Here is a 20,275-nt window from a genome sequence, read left to right as displayed (position 1 = left end):
TACTATTATGAAGGAAAAAAAATGAAACAGTGTGCTATTTCTATAAAAATTCGCACCTTCTCACTCTATTATGGCGTTCCACTCAAATCCAGCCATGTAATACATTACTACTACTTTGTCAATACACTACCGCTTGTTTGATTTACAATTCCAATATCTTAATTTCTTTAACATCGAGATAAGTGTGCAAAATAATTTGGAGTAAATCTCCACATTAATTCTCGAGATTGTACAATCATATATTAATCTCTAAAATTGCAAATCGTTAAACAGATTTCTTTTTTACTTTATTTTCTGCTATCATTTTACACTTAAAAAGACTAATGAATATCACCTAGTAAAATCAAAGACCAACAGCTTTTGAATACCAAGGACTAAAATATTCAACAAAAGCAATCTCGAGGATTAATGTGCGATTTACTCAATTAAATGAGACAGTATCACGGTAAACATAAACTAATAATTCAAATTTAGACCTCCATTATTGCTAAGCTATAAGAAAAATGGAGAAACTATAGATTTAAAAAACAAAAGAATGCCTGTGATTCATATTATAAAAATGTACGGTGTCATTAGAATTTTTTATCGTATGTCCGCCAACGTAGTATCTGATTTTCAAATTCTCGTTTACTTGTGAAAGAACTTCCAGATATCCCTATCAGCCAAATCCTTGACTAAATGTGCTCCAAAAATTCCCTCCTCGTCTACGAGACTTCTTAGTTGCCGCACTCCATTACTGAATCCAACATAGTGCCTCTTGGTAGGAGCTATATATACCACACCATATGGCGGCCTCAAGCACTGATCTCAAGAAAAATACAAAAGATAAATTAAATGGTAATAATTCAGTCAAAATAGAAAAGGACAAACTTCGAAAATCAACAAATGCATAATAAATCAACAAATGAGGGTGGAAGACACAACCCAAATCCAACCACATGATAATCAGCCAATTGTCTAATAAACATATGCCACATGTACCAGAAGAACAGAATAAGTAAAGCATTTACAATATTTCAGTAAGTATAGACAACCAGCACAGGAAAACAAACCTTCTTAATAAGTGCATACAGCTTCTTCAAAGAGGTAATGGAGTATGGAATCTCTGTCATTAAGATAACATCATAGCCACCCTCTCCTTGATCCGCCTCACTGCCTCTTTCCCATGCTCGACTACCTGAGAGCTTCCTAGACCGTCTTGAGTAAGATTCATGACCAATGATGCTACCATCTTGGCTGCTACATCCTTCCATAAAGTCTTCCTCCGAAAAACTCAAACTCATTCCAGGCATAACTTCATATCCATCACTTTTCACAACAGACAGCACGGTTGGTAATTCCTCCCAGTCACCAGCGTAAAAGTTAACCGATGGTGCCAGAGTCTGTCTTGAAGGGGTAAGAGGAGATTCAGGCTGTCGACTCTGCCTATCACGGGCTTGCTTGAGATTAGCAAGGACATTTGGTATGGTTGTGCATCTTACAGTTTCTGCACTCTGATCTTGAAAATGCACCACAGAAGCTCCCTGTTAAACAAAACCAAATAGAGGACAAACCGTGTTATTTCCAAAGCGTGAGTGTATTTCTTTAAATATGCTGGTAAAAAATTTACTTGATGCTATTTATTCTCCCCAAAACACTACAGGTTTCTCGTATTGCTATTTACCTGATTGTCTGTCACTAATATTACCCTGAAAAAAGTTGAAACTTTTGGCAATCACGCCAAGAAGACAGTGTAATTCGAGCAATCAAATCACAAAGAACCACAATGCCTACACAATTTAAATTTCAGTCTCTGTCTATCAATTGTCTAAACAGCTTGCCAAACAGACTATGCTTTAGGAAAACATCTACCTAATGTATTATTTCCAGCTTATACATAATAGATCAGTGACAAGTGAAACCAGAAAAAAGATCAAGTGATACCCCAATACTAGAGTGCATACCTTCAAGCAAGCGAAAATTCCAGGCAGTCCATAGTTGCAACTGAGCTGCAAAATACATGAAAGCAAAGAGATTTGTAAATTATGAATAATCAATACTACCTTCAGTACATTTTATAAGAAATAAATGATAGTGTTTTTAACACAATGACTTGTTTTTTATAATAAGGCCCAGGGGGAATAGAATAAACATGATTGAAAAAATAGGTACAAGGAAGAAGAAAGGAACGAAATCTCATAGATGTAGCTGACATTTTGAGCATTTGAAAAGTGAGGAAAGGACCAATGAAATGCAAGAACTCAATAAGATCAAGTTAAAAATAGCAAGCAATAAAATGTTCATTCGCAATATACTTCAAGTACTCTTTTTCCTCTGAAAGTCAGTTGCCCATCACGAATCTCATGCTTAAGAACACTAACAAGATCAATGGAACTAGTCCAGGATTTCAGATAACCTACAAAGTCAAATGAGTAAATTTGATAACATCAGTCCTTCATATTCGTGAGACAACAAATTACATGTATATAGCAAAGACATAACTGTGAAAAGACATTTTTCTCAACACGAATCTTGTCATTTTTTTTTTTCTGATTTAATATGGATTTCGGGCTAGGTTAAATTTGTTAGGATGATAATAAGCTGACCTTAAAGATTTGTCACCTTCCTTTCATGCCAAATAATATTTTGGTCTAAGAATTATTATAACATCATAAGGACGTATGCTGTGTTAATTCTCAAGTACGTTACTTTTATGGATTTATGAAACTGGAAGAAAATGCTTCTTCGCAAGAAAACATCAATCATGTATCCAACGCATACAAGTCTGAAACATCAAATGCATACCGTCAGGTTTCAAGGATATTGCCTCCGAGCCACTGAATCCAACAATATCAGCAACACTAACTAAACCCTGTCAGAGGTTTAAGAGAGCATCAGTGCGTAGCTATAAAACTGACCGGTACAAAAAAATAACATTATCTTAATCTTGCAGAATAGAAGATTCATACGAGGAAATTTTCAAAAAGAATAAATGAGACAGTTTTCAAGAAAATAGAAGAATAATAGGTGCTCTTAAAAAAATATTAAAACCCATCGTGTAAAACACTTCAAAAGCACACAATAAACCATGGAAATGTAACCAAAAGATCTTATTTCAATACGACTTAGCAGACAAATTTAGTCAGCGAAGTATAACCTTTGTGAAACCAATGCCTCGCCTACGTCAATTTCAAGATATAAAACTTGCATCCATGTATTGAGATTTATCACAAAAAAGACAACAACAAAGAATCTTAAACCTTTTTCTTAACACCAATCTGCCATAAAGAATTGTACATTCAGGAGTCAAGCCATCCTTCACAAAACAAATACAACAAACCACAATAAGATTTACCTTAAAATGATCCATATTCTCCCCATTATCCTTGTCGGTGTGAACTGCCTGCAAAGCACGACAAATCTAAAACAGCGTCACACTTTTTAACCTCGACATTTTTCAGGGAGTTGAGTGGCGGTGATAGGATAGCAGTTTGTAGAAACATGAATTGTACCTTGGAAGGGAGAATCTCCACGGCCGGTGACGGGAGCTGAACATCTTTCTCAGGAACGGAGGATATGCTGAGACTTCCACGATCATGAGGCACAAGGCCAGGTAAGCACTGAGCAAGTAACGCCGGTGCACGCATTGCAGTTGAAATCGAAAGCAATCTCCTGCAACAAATTTTAAGTAAGCAACTCCAACATATTTAAAATTTAAATATAATACATAAAAATAAAAACAATAACAGCCAATAATCACAAACACTCAGCGCGTTTTACTGCCACGGAATCGTGCAATCATAAAGCAAGAAGCAAGAAACAAAGTTTGAGTAGTCAATTACATACAAGGATAGAGAGAAACAAAAGCTTTTTCTGTCTCCGAGATAAAAAAGAGGGGAAAATCTACCGGTGGCTAAAAGGAAAAGACAGTAGCAGGTATCGAATCAGCACGGAGCTTCAAATCGAAAGTGCCGCGGCTAGTAAGAAAAAGAACTTAAGAATTCAAGCGACGCAAATTCAAATAGCGAAATTAAACAACAGGAGTAACAGAAAGTAGAAGTGGAATCGCAGGAATAATTGACGATCAGCAACACGGACTATTGATTAACAGTAATAATAAAATGAATTGAGGAAAAAGGAGAATTGAAGGAGAATCGCGCGAGAGAGGAGAGTACCTGAAGAGAGAATAGGTCAATGGCAGTGTGAAAGACGAAAGCGGAGTGGGATTTGGTGAGGAACGAAAAAGAGCCAAAAGTTCAAAGCTGTGATTTCTAAAGCAGAAAGAAAGAAGAGCAGAAACAGGAAACAGAGAAGGTTCGACGTTAGAGGCCTGCACCGCACGAATTTCCCAAAATGCCCTTTCCTTTCCATGTATGTATGTATGTGTGTGTTTTGGTTGGACGATTACGGGGTGGGGCCAGATCATATCACACGCTTGTCTCTAGACTACACCTTTTTCACTTTTCTTCTTTTTGGTAATTAATTAATTAATTAATATTAACATCAATAGTTCCTTCGCATTAATAATACGTTTCATATTCCATAAAGTGAGATATAAATGAAATTAAAAATATTTTATTTTTCTACTATTTTGGAAAACAATTTGGAAGGGGGTAAATGACTCTTTCTATTTCATTTTGTAATTTCTATTTAAGTTATTAATATCATTTTTTAATCTCTAATTCATTTTTAATCCAGGTTTAACGTAACAATACACGTTGCTATTTTGAAGTTGTTGCTTCTGAGATTCGTTGATTATCTTCTCGAGACTTCACTTTTATAGTCTATGATTATTTATTTTATTTTTCAATAAACTCTCCCATTTTTTTTACTTTTAAAGTTTAGGTAAGATCTGTGTAAGGATCTTTGGGGCACTAACCACATGATAATCATATTTAAAAAATAGATAAACTTAATTATCTATTGTTTGGGTACACGACACGGCTAATAAGGGCTCAATTAATCGTTCACATTGTGTTGAGTTTTTGTAGGTATGTTTTAATTATAATTGGAGACTTTGACGAATCCACAACTATTTAAAAACTAATGCATGGAAATTTTTTCTTTTCAGAAAAATTCTGTACTACAAAAAGAAAAATAGTCATAATATCTAAAATAATTGCTATTAGGAACTTTTTAATTACTCAAAAGTTAATGAACAAATCTTCTGTACGAAATCCTGGTACATTAAAAATACTGACTTCAATTTTTGTTCAGTGTGTCTGTACTACTTTCTCTAATTTTTATTTTTTTAATTTAAATATGACCATTCAAGTTTTTGGATCAAAGAATTATTTTTTTCTCCAGCACAGGCTTAACATGATTTTGTGTTTAACCATCAATTGTTTCAAATTTAGGATATACTTTGATAAAAATGCATTATTATGGGATTAAAAACTGCTACGAAAGTCTTTTCAGGATGACAAGTTAGGTTTTGTAGATTTTTAACCATTATGTATTATATAAAATTATTAACAACTTTAATCATGGATTACATTTTAAAATAAATAGTTAAATTGAATTTTTAAGATATATATAATATAAAATTGTTTTCAAATAAAAAATTGTTTAAATCTAAATTAAAAACAAAGGACTATAAAGATAATATAATATTTGAAATATTCTTCTAACTTAAATAAATAAATATATCTTTTTATATTTACCAATTACTTTTTTTAGGTAATTTAATTAAAAAGTTAACTTATAAGCCTCCAACTCTTAGCTTATATTCTATGAGCCAACTTTTAAACTACTTCTACCAAATATATCTTAACATTTTTTATGCAAGTTGTTAGTAAACTTAATGAATTAATTTTATGAAACATATATTATGCTGCCCAAATGGTTTGGTATTTTTTCACCTTAGTTTGTTTGTACGAACCATTTATAAACGAATAAAAATTAAAAACTTAATCATTTCTCTTTAAACACCATATATAACCATCATTATTAGTTAGCATAAGTAGTAGGGACTTATGTCGCATAATTGAGTAACATAAAACTTGATTTTAGTTATAAATATTGAGAATAATAATAATAAAAAAAAACTATATTGACATCCGACAATAAACACTATATTTTAATTTATAGAATTTGTAATGAGTAAGGAAATTAATAGTAACAAAAATATATTCTTATAAAGAAGTTGTACATACAGGTATCATATGAATATCCGTTTAATTTGTTCTTAAAAAAAGAATTTGAAAGTCTTGGCAAGATGAAGATTAACGTGAGATTACATTGGCTCAATTTAAAAAATAAAAACATAATAAGTACTTTGTTTTTGACAAACAAATGGGAAGATAAAACAAAATGAGGAGTTGTTGAGTTTTATTATTCTTGTGTCTGCATTTATTTACCTGCCGAATCCATTCAATTATTTAAAGTTAGTTTCTTAATTTTTGTGGCACATGACAGTGAGTTGACCTGAAATATACTAAACAAGCTCGTGGGGGAGGCGAAGGAACGTTGATTTCCACTTCATTCTCCCTCTCAGCATGAATAGTTAGTTACCAATAAACTGCTATAGAAAGGTGCAGCAATGGATCAAAACTAACCTGGGAGGTAAAATTAAGTGATGATGATGACAGTATCAGATACAAATGTCTCACTGTCTCATGATGTGATAGATACCAAACAAAAACAAAATGAAGAAACTGTGAAAATAAGCACAGGCTTAGTCAAAAGTTTAGCCAGTAACCTAACTATTTCTGCTGGAACATGATGTGACCTATATGTACAACCGTGCCTAATTACCTGTTCTATTCAATTAGGATAATACATATTTAATCAAGACACAGAAAAACATTAGATCATATAAACAGGTAAGGTGGGTTAACAACCTAACTATTCTGATATCAGGATTTACTATAGTAAGTTGCAGTCATCTTGGTCTTCACAAGGTTAGGAAGGTTATTTGCTTGAAAGCATCATTGAATTCTGAATCAAACCCCTCATGTCCATCAAATTCCTTGAGCCCCACCAATGTCTCAATGGGTAGCTCTTCACCCAAAGCAAAATAATATTTTCCCACCAAAAGAAAATCCTTGGCTGATTCGAATTCCTCAGACTCTAGTGGTACTATCTTTGTTGAACTTTTAGGCCACATGCTTAACCTTGAAGTTTCACGGTTCACTCTGCATGGAGCCTCATCGCCTTTTTGTTTATTACACTCCTTTATCTTTGAAGTGATTGGTGCAGAGTTCAATGCAAATCTTCTCCTCGGGGAGGTACAAAATGAGCTCCAGGGTTCCTCAGAATTCCAATTGAGTTTCCCTTCCAATGGCCAAAAAAGTGGTTCATCGGCACTGAACTCTTCTTCTACTCCTGCGGTTTCTGATAGATTCTCCACTAAAATACTATCTTCTGAGTCGTCAAAGTTTACCAAAGGAGGAACTATAATGTCCCAACTAGTTGAATCTGAGAGCCACTCAGAGTCTTCATCTTCAAGAATGAGTAAGGAATCCAAGTAACTTGCTTTGTCCAAATCTGAAACATCATAGTAAGAATCGCACTTGGAGCTAAGAGGAGTTGAATTCTCAGAGGAACATCCGTAATATGATTTATAATCTAAGAGCCGGTCGGAGTTTTCATCTTCAAGAGTGAGTAAAGAATTCAAGTGGCATTCTTTGTCCGAATCTGAAATATCAGAAACAGCATCAAACTTGTAGCTAAGAGGAGTTGAAGGGTTCTCAGATGAGCATTCAAAATGCATCGAATCTGAGAGCCACTTGGACTCTTCACCTTCAAGATTGAGTAGCGAATGCATGTAACTTGCTTTGTCCAAATCTGAAATCTCAGAGAAAACGTCACTCCTGTGGTTAAGAGGTGTTGAAAGGTTCTCATATGAACATGCATGAGGTTTTGAATCTGAGAGCCACTCAGAGTCATCATCATCTTCAAGACTTAGTAAGGAATGGAAGTAACCTGCTTTGTCCAAATGTGAAATTTTACTGTTGTATCTAAGAGGAGTTGAAGGGTTCTCAGATAAACATTCAAAAGACTTTGAATTGGAGAACCAATCGGAGTCATCGTCTTCAGGATTGAGTAAAGAATCTATGTCACTTTCTTTCCCCAAATCTAAAATCTCAGAGAAAGCATTACTCTTGTTGGTAAGAGGAGTTGAAAGGTTCTCAGATGAACATGCATACGGCTTTGACTTTGAGAGCCACTCAGAGTCATCATGTTCAAAAATGAGTGAGGAAGGCAAGTACCTTGACTTGTCCAAATCGGAAATCTCAGAAGCTAAATCAATCTTGCAGCTAAAAGGAGTTGAAGAACATTCAGAAAACTTGGAATCTGAGAAACATTCAGCGCCTTCATTTACTAGATTAAGTAAAGAATGCATGTAAATATCATTGTCCAAATCTGAAATATCAGAAGCATCATCAAACTTGTAGCTAAAAGGAATTAGAGGGTTATCAGATGAACATCCAAAAGACTTTGAATCTGAGAGCCACTCAGCACCTTCATCTTCAAGACTAAGTAAAGAATGCATGTAACTTGCTTTGTCAAAATCTGAAATCGCATAGTGTGAATCACCCTTGTAGCTCAGAGGAGTTGAAGGTTCCTCTGATGAACGTCCAAAAGACTTAGAATCTGAGAGCCATTCAGAATCTTCATCATCAAGACTGAGTAAAGAACGAAAGGAACTTCCTTGCTCAAAGTCTGAAATCTCAGAAGCAACATCAAACTTGTAGCTAAGAGGCGTTGAAGGTTCCTCTAATGAACGTCCAAAAGACTTCGAATCTGAGAGCCATTCAGAATCTTCATCATCAAGACTGAGTAAAGAATGAAAGAAACTTCCTTTCTCAAAGTCCGAAATCTCATAGTAAGCGTCACACTTGTAGCTAGGAGGAGTTGAAGGCATTAAATCAGAGGGCCACCCATCACCATCTTCAAGGCTGAGTAAAGAATTCATGTAACATGCTTTGTCCAAATCTGCAATCTCGTAGAAAGAATCAGTGCATAGCTCAGTATAGCTGTTACTGTGAGAAATTTTATTAGAACACCCTGAACTACTAAGCCTATCACTTGCAGCGGTTGCACCATTCTTTATGCTTGCATTTGAGACAGTACTGTCAGATGAAGAAACTTTCTCTGCATGTCTTTCTCTGCAACTGCCAAAAGTATTTACACCTTTGCGCAAGAGAAAATAAGAGCTTGCGACCAAGAACAACCAAAAAGTTAACACATTGGTAAAAAGAATAAATGAATTAGCAGGATAAAATATGTCTTCAACAGACAGGGAAGGCCATTTTCTGCTGTTGTCTGATGATACTCGCAGGTTTCTAAGATCACAAAAGTGACCTGTCATTTTATGTACAGGTGCCATGCAGAAACAAGCCCCATTTGCAATCAAACTCATTCCAGTTGCTATCCTCATCAGGAATCAATGTCACACTGTTAGCAAGAAAAATTGTGTTAAATATATTTGACAGTTTGCGGGTATAAAGGAAGAGCAAAATGAACAAGAAGAAAAAAAGATCACTGTAAAAGCAGTTCACTACCCTCTCTCACTGAAGTAGAGCTTCGTTACAATAAATGCTTGTTTGAATTCACATTTCATCATCCAAATTCACATCATTAAATTACAAACTATGTTATTTAGTTTCACACAAAAAACTTGATAAAACTCTAACTCTGATTTGATTAAAACAAGTTTAGGTGGGTTTTGTTTTGTGTTGATTAAAAACATTAAACCAAATATTAGCATTAATTTGTTCCGGGATAAAAGCATATAAGATGAACCACTCTATTCTAAAATTAATTAATTTAAATCAAGTAAATTCAATTCAAAAATAAAATTTTCAAAAGCTTCCCTAAAAGCAACCCCCAATGAAAAACAGATATCAAATTTGAAAACTTGAAGAAGAATAAATTTACAAAACACATTTTTGTACAAGGTGTAAGCAAGGGTTAACTAACATGTTTAGATTTTGGTTAAAAGGGACTAAAAGGTATCTTGTACTTTCAAAGTAAAAAATTCTTTTCTTTATTTTGTGTACTGAAATTCCTTAATATAATTTCTAAACTTTAATCCAAATGTAACTGATAATGATCAAGCACAGTGGTGGTTGGCATTCACCTGTATATATATCATTCATTGTTAATAATTAAAATGAGGAACAAACAAAAAGAAGATATCAAATATGCTAATGAATGAGAAAGAAAAATAGTGGCACATCATATCATCACAAAAAAATAAAATAACATAAGGGCTAAAACCTAAGAAGATTGGACAAAGCTCAAGCAGCAATAAGTTAACAAGTATATGCCATCAGATAAAATAAACACCAATATACACAGTATAAATTTATTTTTAAACACCTTAAACATCAATTATTATCTCTTTCATTCACTTCATATAACCAATAATATAAGTGTTCATCTATCACTTCTTTAACACATCGATATTCAATCGTGAAAATTTCTGCAAATTGACCGATTCAATAAAAATAAAGCACTGAGCAGGTACAACCTCGCATTCATAATTCATAACAGACTACGGTAACGCCAATACGCAGAATCGAAAACGAAAGAGAAAACGACGTACAAAGATAATACACATAAAAATAAAAATAAAAAACACCGTAAGAAGAGGGTGACGAAGAGAAAAGATGAAGAATTGAAAAGAAAAAAGGGTTACCTGAAATTATTTTGAAAGCAGCGTAACGCGGTTCTGATCATAACCAAGAGATTTTTTGAGAAGCAGAGGAAAAGGAATTAGAAGAATGCATTATGGTAAGAAGAGCAAATAACGCCACTAACGTGGTGATGTGTGTACTAAAAGGTCATAATTGGCGTTTAATATCAATTAATTCAATCTTAAGTAAAATCAATGTCAAAACAAACAAGGTAGCTTCGCGCTTTCGATTCCAATAATAACCAATATTATTAAAAACCTCAATATCGCGTTTTCAGAAAGTCACTATTATTGCGCAATTTATTTATTATATTTTTAAATCTATATTTTTATTTAATCTTTTATGTATGGCAAACTCATTACAATTTTTATAATATTTCTCTTAAAAAATTACACAAACAATTTCTCTTGGAGACTTTTTTTTTTATGTATATATAAAACTGAACTTAATTAATTCGATCAAAAATGATTTTGTTAAGTTTTAAAGTAAAAACGTATTGACAACGCATTCTCTCTCTCTTTTGGTGCCGTGTTGTAATTATTAAATTAAGAGTATGTACAGAAAAAAAAAAAGTAGTGATGTATTAAATATAAATTCTATAATAATCTTACAAAAAATAATAATTCAAAGAGTCGTATATTTATTTAATGTGGTAAATATTAAAGTCATAATAATGGTACAACACATGTGTTACTAACATAAAAGTTGTTACATTGTTAATGAAATGAATTCAGTGTAAAAAATAAAAAGCAATGTTAGATTGCATGTATAACAATTTATGATTAGATGTGATAACATAAAAACCCACACTATTAGTATTATTTATTTTCACATCAATTATTTCCATAGTTCATTTATTTCTATTTCCTTTTTTGTTCCTCAAAAATATATTACTGCGGTAAATTTTCCCTTCATTTATTTAGTCTTTTGCGAATAAAAAGTATTTCATGGTTTATTAAAAAAGAGAGACTTATTTAATGGTTATAAGAATGGAATAAAAGTATACGATGTAATAAATGTTTAATTCACAAGAAATATATCTGTTACATAAAATCATTTCACTAAAACTACATACTAATCTTAATTTTTATTGTTTACTATTATTTAAAATAAACTATTATGATTTACTTTAAAATTGTATTTATATATTTAAAAATGTGTTATCTAGAATTAATATTCATCAGATACATTTTAAATTGATTATTACAAAATTAGAAAAGTGTGATATAGTTAAAGGAAAAATATAAATAATTAAATTAGTTTCCTTGTATAGTTGTTAAAATGTAAATGAGAAATTATTATAAATATTGTTTTATGAATTCTAAAAGATACAAACTCTAACAATATAAACTAGTATATAAATATAATAATATTTTTCCATATATCTTCAAATTTTCATTTGTTATTTGTATGACACTTAGTAGGCTTCAAAGGTATTGAAATTGAAGAGAAAATGTTGAGAGTATCATCTCTCTTATTCTTGGTAGGTTACTGCATCCAAAGAATATAAAAGAAATTGAGGAAATGTTAAAATAATATACTATAAATAAAATATCCATGTGGTTAAATATGTTTTTCTTTTTTTATATTATTATAAAAAGGTTGTGTTTCGTTTATAAATTAAATCATAAAATATTTAATTTCTGAATTTTATGAAAGTAATGTAAAATATTTTTTAAACAGTCAAGTAAAGTGTTTCCTATATGATAAACATATTTTCACAACTAATTATAATATAACTTTTACATGTTTGCTGGAAATAATCTAACTTCTGTAAAATGCAGATATAAAAAACTTTATGATTTAATTTAGAAATAAAATTATTTTTTATAATAATTTTGAAAAAAAAGAAACATTTAATAAGGATTAAGTATTGAAACTACCAAGCATATTCATAAATGTTCATTTGGTAAAGGGCTTTGAACACAAATTCAATGTTGTTATCAATATAAAGAAGATGAAGAAATGAAAGTGAAGAATCAAGTTGACCAAGAGATGCAAGTGAAGTTGGGTTGACCAAGAGATTTACTATGATATAAATTATGAAATAAAACCTATTTATTTTTAAAAAATAAATTAAATCGACAAAAATATTTCTGATTCCAAATTCCTGGAAAAAAAAAATTGTACTAGACGTTCTTTGAGGAGGTTTTTCGTACAAAGAAAAATTGGAGTTTTATGGGAATTTTAAATGAAAAAAAGCATATAATTTACTTCCTAAAAATAACGTTTTTAGAAAATAATGTTTTCTGGAAATGGCACTATATGTTAAGCTTTTAAAAGAAAATATTTTCATGGGGTATTTGATTGTAACTTTCCTAAAGTGAAAGAAAAAAAATTAGTGAAAAACGTATTATGTTATTCTTATTAAATAATTTAATATGATAATTAATTACAAATTTAAGTGAAAATAGCACAATAATTAATTTCAGAAGATTTATATAAATCTTTCAAGTAATATTTTTTATTAACTAAATAGAATTTGATCATTTATAAAAATTACAATTATCAAGATTTATGATTCTTATATATGAAAAAAAAATGTATTTGATGCAAAAAGGTTTTTTGTTCTATTTTTATAGATATGTAAATAAATAATTTTATCCTTATATTGTACTATTATTTATTCAATTAATAAATGTATCATATAATTAATTTTTATAATATTATTAAACATTTGACTTTTCAAAAGAATATATTAACTGTTTTTATAATATTATTAATGAGTGTATATATTAAATTCAATATATATAATTATATTTAATTGAAATTAAATATAATTCATTTATTAAGCTTTAATTAAATTTAATAGAGTATTTACTACATGTATAAATTTATAGGCAAATATATAAAAATATATTTTCTTGATATGTTATTATTGTATTTTAATTGTATAACGTAGTTAATTATTAGTCCTGTAAACATCATTGAAATTTCTTAATACAAGATACAGTTATATCAATAATATGATTAAAATATAGTGCTTTTATTAATTATAGTAAATGTTTATACTAATATTGATGATATAGTATTTATTTAATAAATTAAAAAAAATTAATGGTATGTTTGTTTTATGTTTGACTTCTTGGTAGTTATCTGTAATTCTTAAGGAAAAACTCTTTGAATAATCAAGTCATTGTCTCATAAGGAAACAAATCTAAAACATCATTATGTTTGGCAATTACACGAGCTTGAAAAAATTAGAGATTTTGAAGTTGGATATTGTTTTTTTTTTTTTTGTTGAAATTGTTGAAAGTTAAGCTTAATTGTATAATTAGAGTTTAAAATTTTAAGATTTGATTATTTGAAGGATGTAAAACTGATAGAGATGTAGTTATATTTTATATGCGCTGAAATTTATAAATTATGATTGTTATTGATATTTGATTTGGAAATATAAAAATTGGCATGTGATTTACATGTTTAATGATTAGTATGAAAATTGGAAGTCAATTTGGATTAAAAGAGTTTTGGTTTGGATAAGAAATGGAAATGACCTATTTTGAATCAAATTTGTTGAGGTTTAATTTAAAATTAAGTTTTTTTTTGTATTTTTTTTATACCTATTTATTTTATTTAGGATATTAGTTGGTTGCTTTAGGTACATGAAACTAGCAAATAATTAATTGTGTTAAAAAAAAATTGTTCAAGTGCTTATATGTTGGTCAAGTGTTAGCATTTAAATCATCAAATATTGGTGTAGGATGAGGGAGTAAGAGAAAGAATCAAGTACTTTTCCTCTTAGAGTATAGTTGTCTAGGCAATTTATGACCATTAAGTAATATATATATATATATATATATATTATTTTTTCTTTTAGAATAACACTCAAGTAATGTTTAAGCAAGAATAATGTCACATATTGTATTTTTTTTTTATTTAACAATGTCATTCTTTACTCAAACAATATTTCTTATCAGTTAGTAACATAATTTAACCCTTTATAAATGTATTTTCAAAAGGTAATTAATGAATTAAAATAGTTTGAATGCATGATGATACGTTATTCTTGACGGAAAAATATGTAAATTATTAAAGTTATATGGTAAGGTAAGACGTGTAAAGTTAGTAGTTATCAAGAATGAAGTGTCAAGTGAATATTAATAAGTTAAATGATATATCTTATTCAATTAATAACTCAAGTCAACTTTTAAGTGTTTTGTTATTCTTCAAAAAAATGTTGGTGAAGCAAGTAAGTATTACTCAAGTGTCATTCCTTTATTAATATTTTGACATTTTGTTTAACTTGATTATTTTACTGATGGTTGGTTGTTTAAAGTGAATATTTAGTTATTTTAATGCTTATATTTAATGATAGTGAGTTGGATTGAATGAGTGGGTTGAGAATGTTGATGTAGAGTCATATTGTCTAATAATGTATAATAAATGTATTAATGGATAAAGCATTGCATTGAAATGTATTATGATATTTTAGAAATAACTATAGTGGTATTACGGAGTTGAAGTGATATGCTATTTAAGTAAATGTAATAAAATGAGTTGAACTCGACGAACTAGCAAGTAGTTCGATTACAATCAAGCAATTTAGGTTGTATTTTCTCGACATAACCTGGTTTGTCTAACCCGTCAGGTTATAGGACAATCGGGTTAGCTCGTCAACCCATAACCATGAGTAAATAAAGAAAGAAGTCCTGCATTGCATTCCATTTATTCACAAAATACAATAGAATAACACACACACACACACCATAGGAAGGCGCAATCGCACCCCTCATCTCCTCCAAGTTGAACCACAATCATACCTCATCGAGCAATGACAGACCATTGCTGAACGCATGCCAACCACACTATCAACTACCACAACTTCCTCCTTTCACCTTGCCAACAACCCACAAAGAAACACACTTGCATCATGCGCTCACAATGAAACAAATCAACCTCCTCGCACCATCGTGCCTAAAGTGGATCCCATCTCACCAACCTACCCTGTTGCGAAATAGATTCCACTATCTAATCCGATTTGAGTTGATGGGCTAGCTTGACTCGACCTATTTTCGGCGGGCCTATAACGGGTCTGGTTAACCCGATTTAACACCCCTATATATAATTTGTGATGAAAAAAGCGTTTTTGATCTGATGATGTACAACATAAGTATTTAGTTAGTTAAGTAGCGAGAGTGTGTGAAGGTTTATGCTTTGAAGTTGCTGATGAATTGCAATTGATACTTAATATGTTATGCATTAAGCCACCCTACTGCATAGATGAAATTTATACCAAAGACATTAGATTATTTTACATACCAAATGTCATGGCATACATAAATATGAGTTTAAACTCAATAATAGATTTTCCGAAGCATTCATTTATTATATATGTATTGTTAATTATTCAAATTGCCTTTAATAGGCTTTTTTCATAAAGATGTGCTAACTTTCATTATAAAAAAAGTTATTAAATAGAAACTAAATTTAGAGACAAAAATTAATAATAGTTTAAAAACTCTATTTTATATTTTTATTATTAAACCTTGGTGTGCGAAGAAAATTAATATAGAATATTTACAAATGTCAAGAGTATATTTCATCAACTTCATTCTCATGCATTCATAAACATTTTAATTCCAATTCCAAGTCAAAATCAGCTCACAACTATACTCAAATTTTATCCCCAGTGACTTTAAGCCTATGAATCAAGTTCTCGAATATTCATCACGTAAAATCATATTAAAAAGAGTTTTAAGATCAATAAAGAACCATAATCAAGTCATGGGATCAAATCACAACAAACATTAAGCATAAAATCAAACGCTAACTTGAATTAGAAAACCACATATATATTAACAATACAAATTACACAATAATTGTTATATATTTATAATAATATTGCAAAAATAATAGTGTTGTTGTTGTTGCAACGTGAGCAAGCCTCCCTCCTTTTAAGGATGGTGCATCGAGATCTCCTCCACATGTTGATCCCACCTCCACATTTTATGGGATATTATTTTCAACACTAGGCTTCAGTTACAGAGCATGGATTTTTAAATCCCTTCATCACACAACCATTTTCTGATCTCTCCTTTTCTTATTTCTTCCTTCTCTATTCTCTTATATCCTGGGTTACTTATCTTGCTAGTTTTTGCTATTCTCGGGATATATCTGAGATGTTCCTGCTGTACCATGGGGGGTTTGCGCATATACTGCGGATAAATCCTTAAGGGCAGTGTTTTCTACATGCCTCAGAAATTCCTTTTATTTATGGTTTTATCTATTTTATGCATATTTGCTAACAATAATTTAGTTTGTTATATCTAATATCAACAAATAGGGTTAGTTCTCCATGGTGGAGAACTTACGTCATACAAATTCAAGAAATAAGAAAGAAATTGAATTGTGGTGATTACTCTCAAATCACCTCTTCATTTTTTAATAGTTTTCTTCAACTCTGGTGATGTGAGATTTTGAAGAATACCAATTAAGAACCAACGTCTTTTATATTTGATTCTTCACTTTTTTTAAAAATTTAATAATATGCCACATTGTTTAGAAGTCAAGGTCTAAGGTGGTTTAAATATCATTTCCTTCTTTCACCCTCCAAGATGCTTTTTAGGGGACTGATAGTTCTGTTATCGGTCCCACAGTGGACAACAATGTTTCGATCCCAAGTCTGACGATAGAAGAGGATAGTGTTTCGTCACGATTGTTTCCTTAAAAGATGTCTCAAAGGATGGAAAGAGAAGAAAGAATATTTAAATTGTCTTAGACCTCAACTTCTAAAGAATGTGGGATGGATAGGCGTGGTAGGAACAACATGTAAAATAAATAGTATATTTAAAATTAGTTATATCAATTAAAATTGTTTTTGATGTTACTTCTTATTTCTGATACATATGAAAGGCCATGCATGGACGTGGTCTTTGCATAGAGTTTTATGATTGAATTGAATGCATGAATTTGTTTGGAATATGAATTTAGGCAAGTTGCTGCAGCTGATGACACTACATATACTTCCCCCCAAACATAGCAACCAGGTACACATAACCTTAACTTAATTATTAAAATATCTTTCTCATATCTTCAACTTCTATGCTTATATATAACCTCAAACACCCATCTCAATAATCACAATATTTTCTGACATCATCTTTCTTTCTCTCTCTCTAAGTGTTGATCAATGACTCAAGCAAGCTTCTCAGAAGAGATGTATCTTTGTCTCGCAATTTCTGTTTTGTTGGGTTTGTATATGTTTCTGCTAGCCTTGGATTCTCCATTCACCAACAAAGGGCTTTCTTTGAAGCTGCAAGATTGCAGTTTCCCGATTCTCACAGAAACTATGTGTCACTCAGAAGAGGGGATGTAACTCACAACAATTTGTATTTGTTTTCTAATTTGAGGATTAAACTCAAGAGTTTATTTTCAGTTTTCTTAACTTCTACAGTGATGGTATAAGCAGAATACAGATTCTGAACTTCTGCTTTTGTTGGGAAGGGAATTGAAGATCATTGATTAGTTGAAGATACTGAATACTAATGACGTAATTAAAGGATGCTTTCAAAAAAATGTTGCAATATCTGTTATTATATTATATAAAAGTTGAACAGATTAAAAGGATGGACGAGGTCAAGACTAATTTATTTGTTAGACAAAATGGATTTTAATTTGAAATAAAATATTCTTAGAATCCTCATTTAGTGATGGGTAGGTCCAAGTGGCTTGCACCTCCAAGTCAACGACAACTTTCTCTTGCTTCATTCTTATTGTGGAATCTTTCATTATAGTTTATCTTGGTGTCGTTATGTCACAGAATTTGCAGAATCTGAGCAAGCTTCGATTTGGTTAAGCAACATGATAATATTACATGATATCATTACTTCTGGAGAGAAAATAATAATAATAATTATTATTATTATTATTTTACAAAACTTATAATTTATAGAAAAAAAAGCAACTCCATAAATAAAGTACAGTTTAAATAAAATGTTTTTTTTATCTATATTTATTTTAATTATTTTAACACATAAATTTAAATTACATTATTTACTATAAATATTAAAATTAAATACTAATTATTTAACTATTTTTTAAGATTGTACTTTTTACGATATAAAAGTGTGGGTTTATAAATAAAATATACCTTTATAATCTAGCTAAAACCATATTTTTATGATTACTGTAGTTTGAAAAAATATAAATCTACGTAACTTAAAATTTGTTAAAATTTTTATGTAATATTTATTACTTTCTATTATTATCATTTAATTTATTACTTTTAGACACTAAATTGGATTGAAGTATGAATTTTGAAAAGTGAATTTGTATCAATTTGAGATAATTTGTAGGTAAAGATAAAGTTATTTGGATTAAAGAAAAGATAATATAGTTTAAGTAGATATGAGTAAAATGAAAATTTGTGTACCATTAATAAAATTTAATAAATTATAATTTTTAATAAAGTAAATTATATAATTATCATAAATAGAAAAAATGATATTAAAATAAGATTAAAAATGTTATTTAAAATTAAAAAAATATGATTTATTGATATTATCATTAATAACTTGAAATAAATTATTATTTTTCTCAATAACTTAAAATAATTTATTAAATAAACTATTTAATTTATATTTTCACATTTATTTAAATTTATTTTATATACAAAAAATATTTATTTGAATAATAATAATACTAATTATTATAATAATTATATATATAATATGATTATTATATATATTATCGTTATAATAAATAAATATATATTATAGTACAGAGTGTTATCATAATATACATATAATTAATATATAATCTATAATAATGTATAAAAAAAAATTCTCTTTTGTGCCCACATTTCAAAATTGTAATTTTATCCTTTAAAATATAATTATTTATTAAATTTTTAAAAATTGATTGTTACTTATACAAACTTTTTATAAAATTGTTTATCTTTACTTCTTCTCTTCTTTTTTCTATTTATTATTCTCTTATCTTTTCTTATATATTTCACTTTATTTTTAATAAATATAGTTTTATTTTATATATTAATTTAATAATATTACAATATCATCACCTACTAATATAATATTACACATATTTAAAAAATACATACATACATACATACATACTTTATATAACGTATATATATAAATATACTTTTATTTTATATATTAATTTAATAACATTACAATATCATCACCAACTAATATAATATTACACATATTTAAAAAATACATACATACAAACGTTATATAACGCCTATATGTTTGCTAGTTATTATAATTATTTATATATATATATATATATATATATATAAAAGAAGGTAATAAATATAAATAAATTAAATTATTAAATACAAGAACAATGAAATAATTTTATCGTAATAAGTATTTTTTTTCTTTCATTTAATTTTAAAGAATACTAAACTCTGCGACTCATTTACAAATTTGTGCAAACTTTCCATCCACGTACTGCTCGAATATATTTATAATCTATGATGTTATTTATCCTATCACATTATTTAAACCAAGATATATAGAACCGCTACAGATGGTTGTTAAAAATACAAATTACCATAGACATATTTCATACCTTTAAAAAAAATATCTCTAGCAGTGGGAGTTCAATGTCTGCTTTAGATTCACACGCTACATATAGAACAAGACCTCGCCAAATTCTCAGTCCAGTCAAAATTCAAAGGT

At 29.6% G+C, this 20,275-nt stretch overlaps 2 protein-coding genes across 3 annotated transcripts; both read right to left on the bottom strand.

Moving 5' to 3' along the window:
* Positions 1-398: 398 nt before the first annotated feature.
* LOC114185593 (S-adenosyl-L-methionine-dependent methyltransferases superfamily protein) lies at positions 399-4,331 on the bottom strand. Of its 2 annotated transcripts, none has more exons than XM_028073416.2 (8): positions 4,155-4,331; positions 3,492-3,651; positions 3,335-3,400; positions 2,785-2,851; positions 2,295-2,395; positions 1,944-1,988; positions 1,053-1,523; positions 399-801 (listed from the first exon to the last, which is right to left on the bottom strand). In XM_028073416.2, exons 2-8 carry the CDS (start codon positions 3,624-3,626, stop codon positions 628-630), a joined length of 1,059 nt encoding a protein of 352 aa, XP_027929217.1. In that variant the 5' UTR covers positions 3,627-3,651; positions 4,155-4,331; the 3' UTR covers positions 399-627. The 2 variants fall into 2 exon arrangements, with proteins under 2 accessions (XP_027929217.1, XP_027929220.1); XM_028073419.2 differs by having other exon boundaries at positions 3,335-3,382.
* Positions 4,332-6,527: 2,196 nt separating this feature from the next.
* On the bottom strand, positions 6,528-10,764 carry LOC114184376 (uncharacterized). The gene is made up of 2 exons (XM_028071689.2): positions 10,628-10,764; positions 6,528-9,381 (listed from the first exon to the last, which is right to left on the bottom strand). Exon 2 carries the CDS (start codon positions 9,362-9,364, stop codon positions 6,875-6,877), a length of 2,490 nt encoding a protein of 829 aa, XP_027927490.1. The 5' UTR covers positions 9,365-9,381; positions 10,628-10,764; the 3' UTR covers positions 6,528-6,874.
* Between the last annotated feature and the right edge of the window lie 9,511 nt (positions 10,765-20,275).

This window comes from Vigna unguiculata, chromosome 5 (assembly GCF_037176805.1).
Source record: "Vigna unguiculata cultivar grain cowpea cultivar isolate G323 ecotype 2 chromosome 5, ASM3717680v1, whole genome shotgun sequence".
NCBI classification, from domain to species: Eukaryota; Viridiplantae; Streptophyta; class Magnoliopsida; order Fabales; family Fabaceae; genus Vigna; species Vigna unguiculata.
The sequence above is the reverse complement of the archived record's forward strand: the minus strand, read 5'-3'. Positions and strand labels throughout refer to the sequence as shown.

Excerpts from the sequence above, each read along its gene's own strand:
- LOC114185593 (XM_028073416.2), bottom strand. The coding sequence starts at position 3,626 with ATGCGTGCACCGGCGTTACTTGCTCAGTGCTTACCTGGCCTTGTGCCT. Across the intron at positions 2,396-2,784 it reads AATATCCTTGAAACCTGACG|GTTATCTGAAATCCTGGACT; the intron begins GTATGCATTTGA and ends TTGACTTTGTAG. Across the intron at positions 1,989-2,294 it reads GAGGAAAAAGAGTACTTGAA|CTCAGTTGCAACTATGGACT; the intron begins GTATATTGCGAA and ends TGTATTTTGCAG.
- LOC114184376 (XM_028071689.2), bottom strand. The coding sequence starts at position 9,364 with ATGAGGATAGCAACTGGAATGAGTTTGATTGCAAATGGGGCTTGTTTC.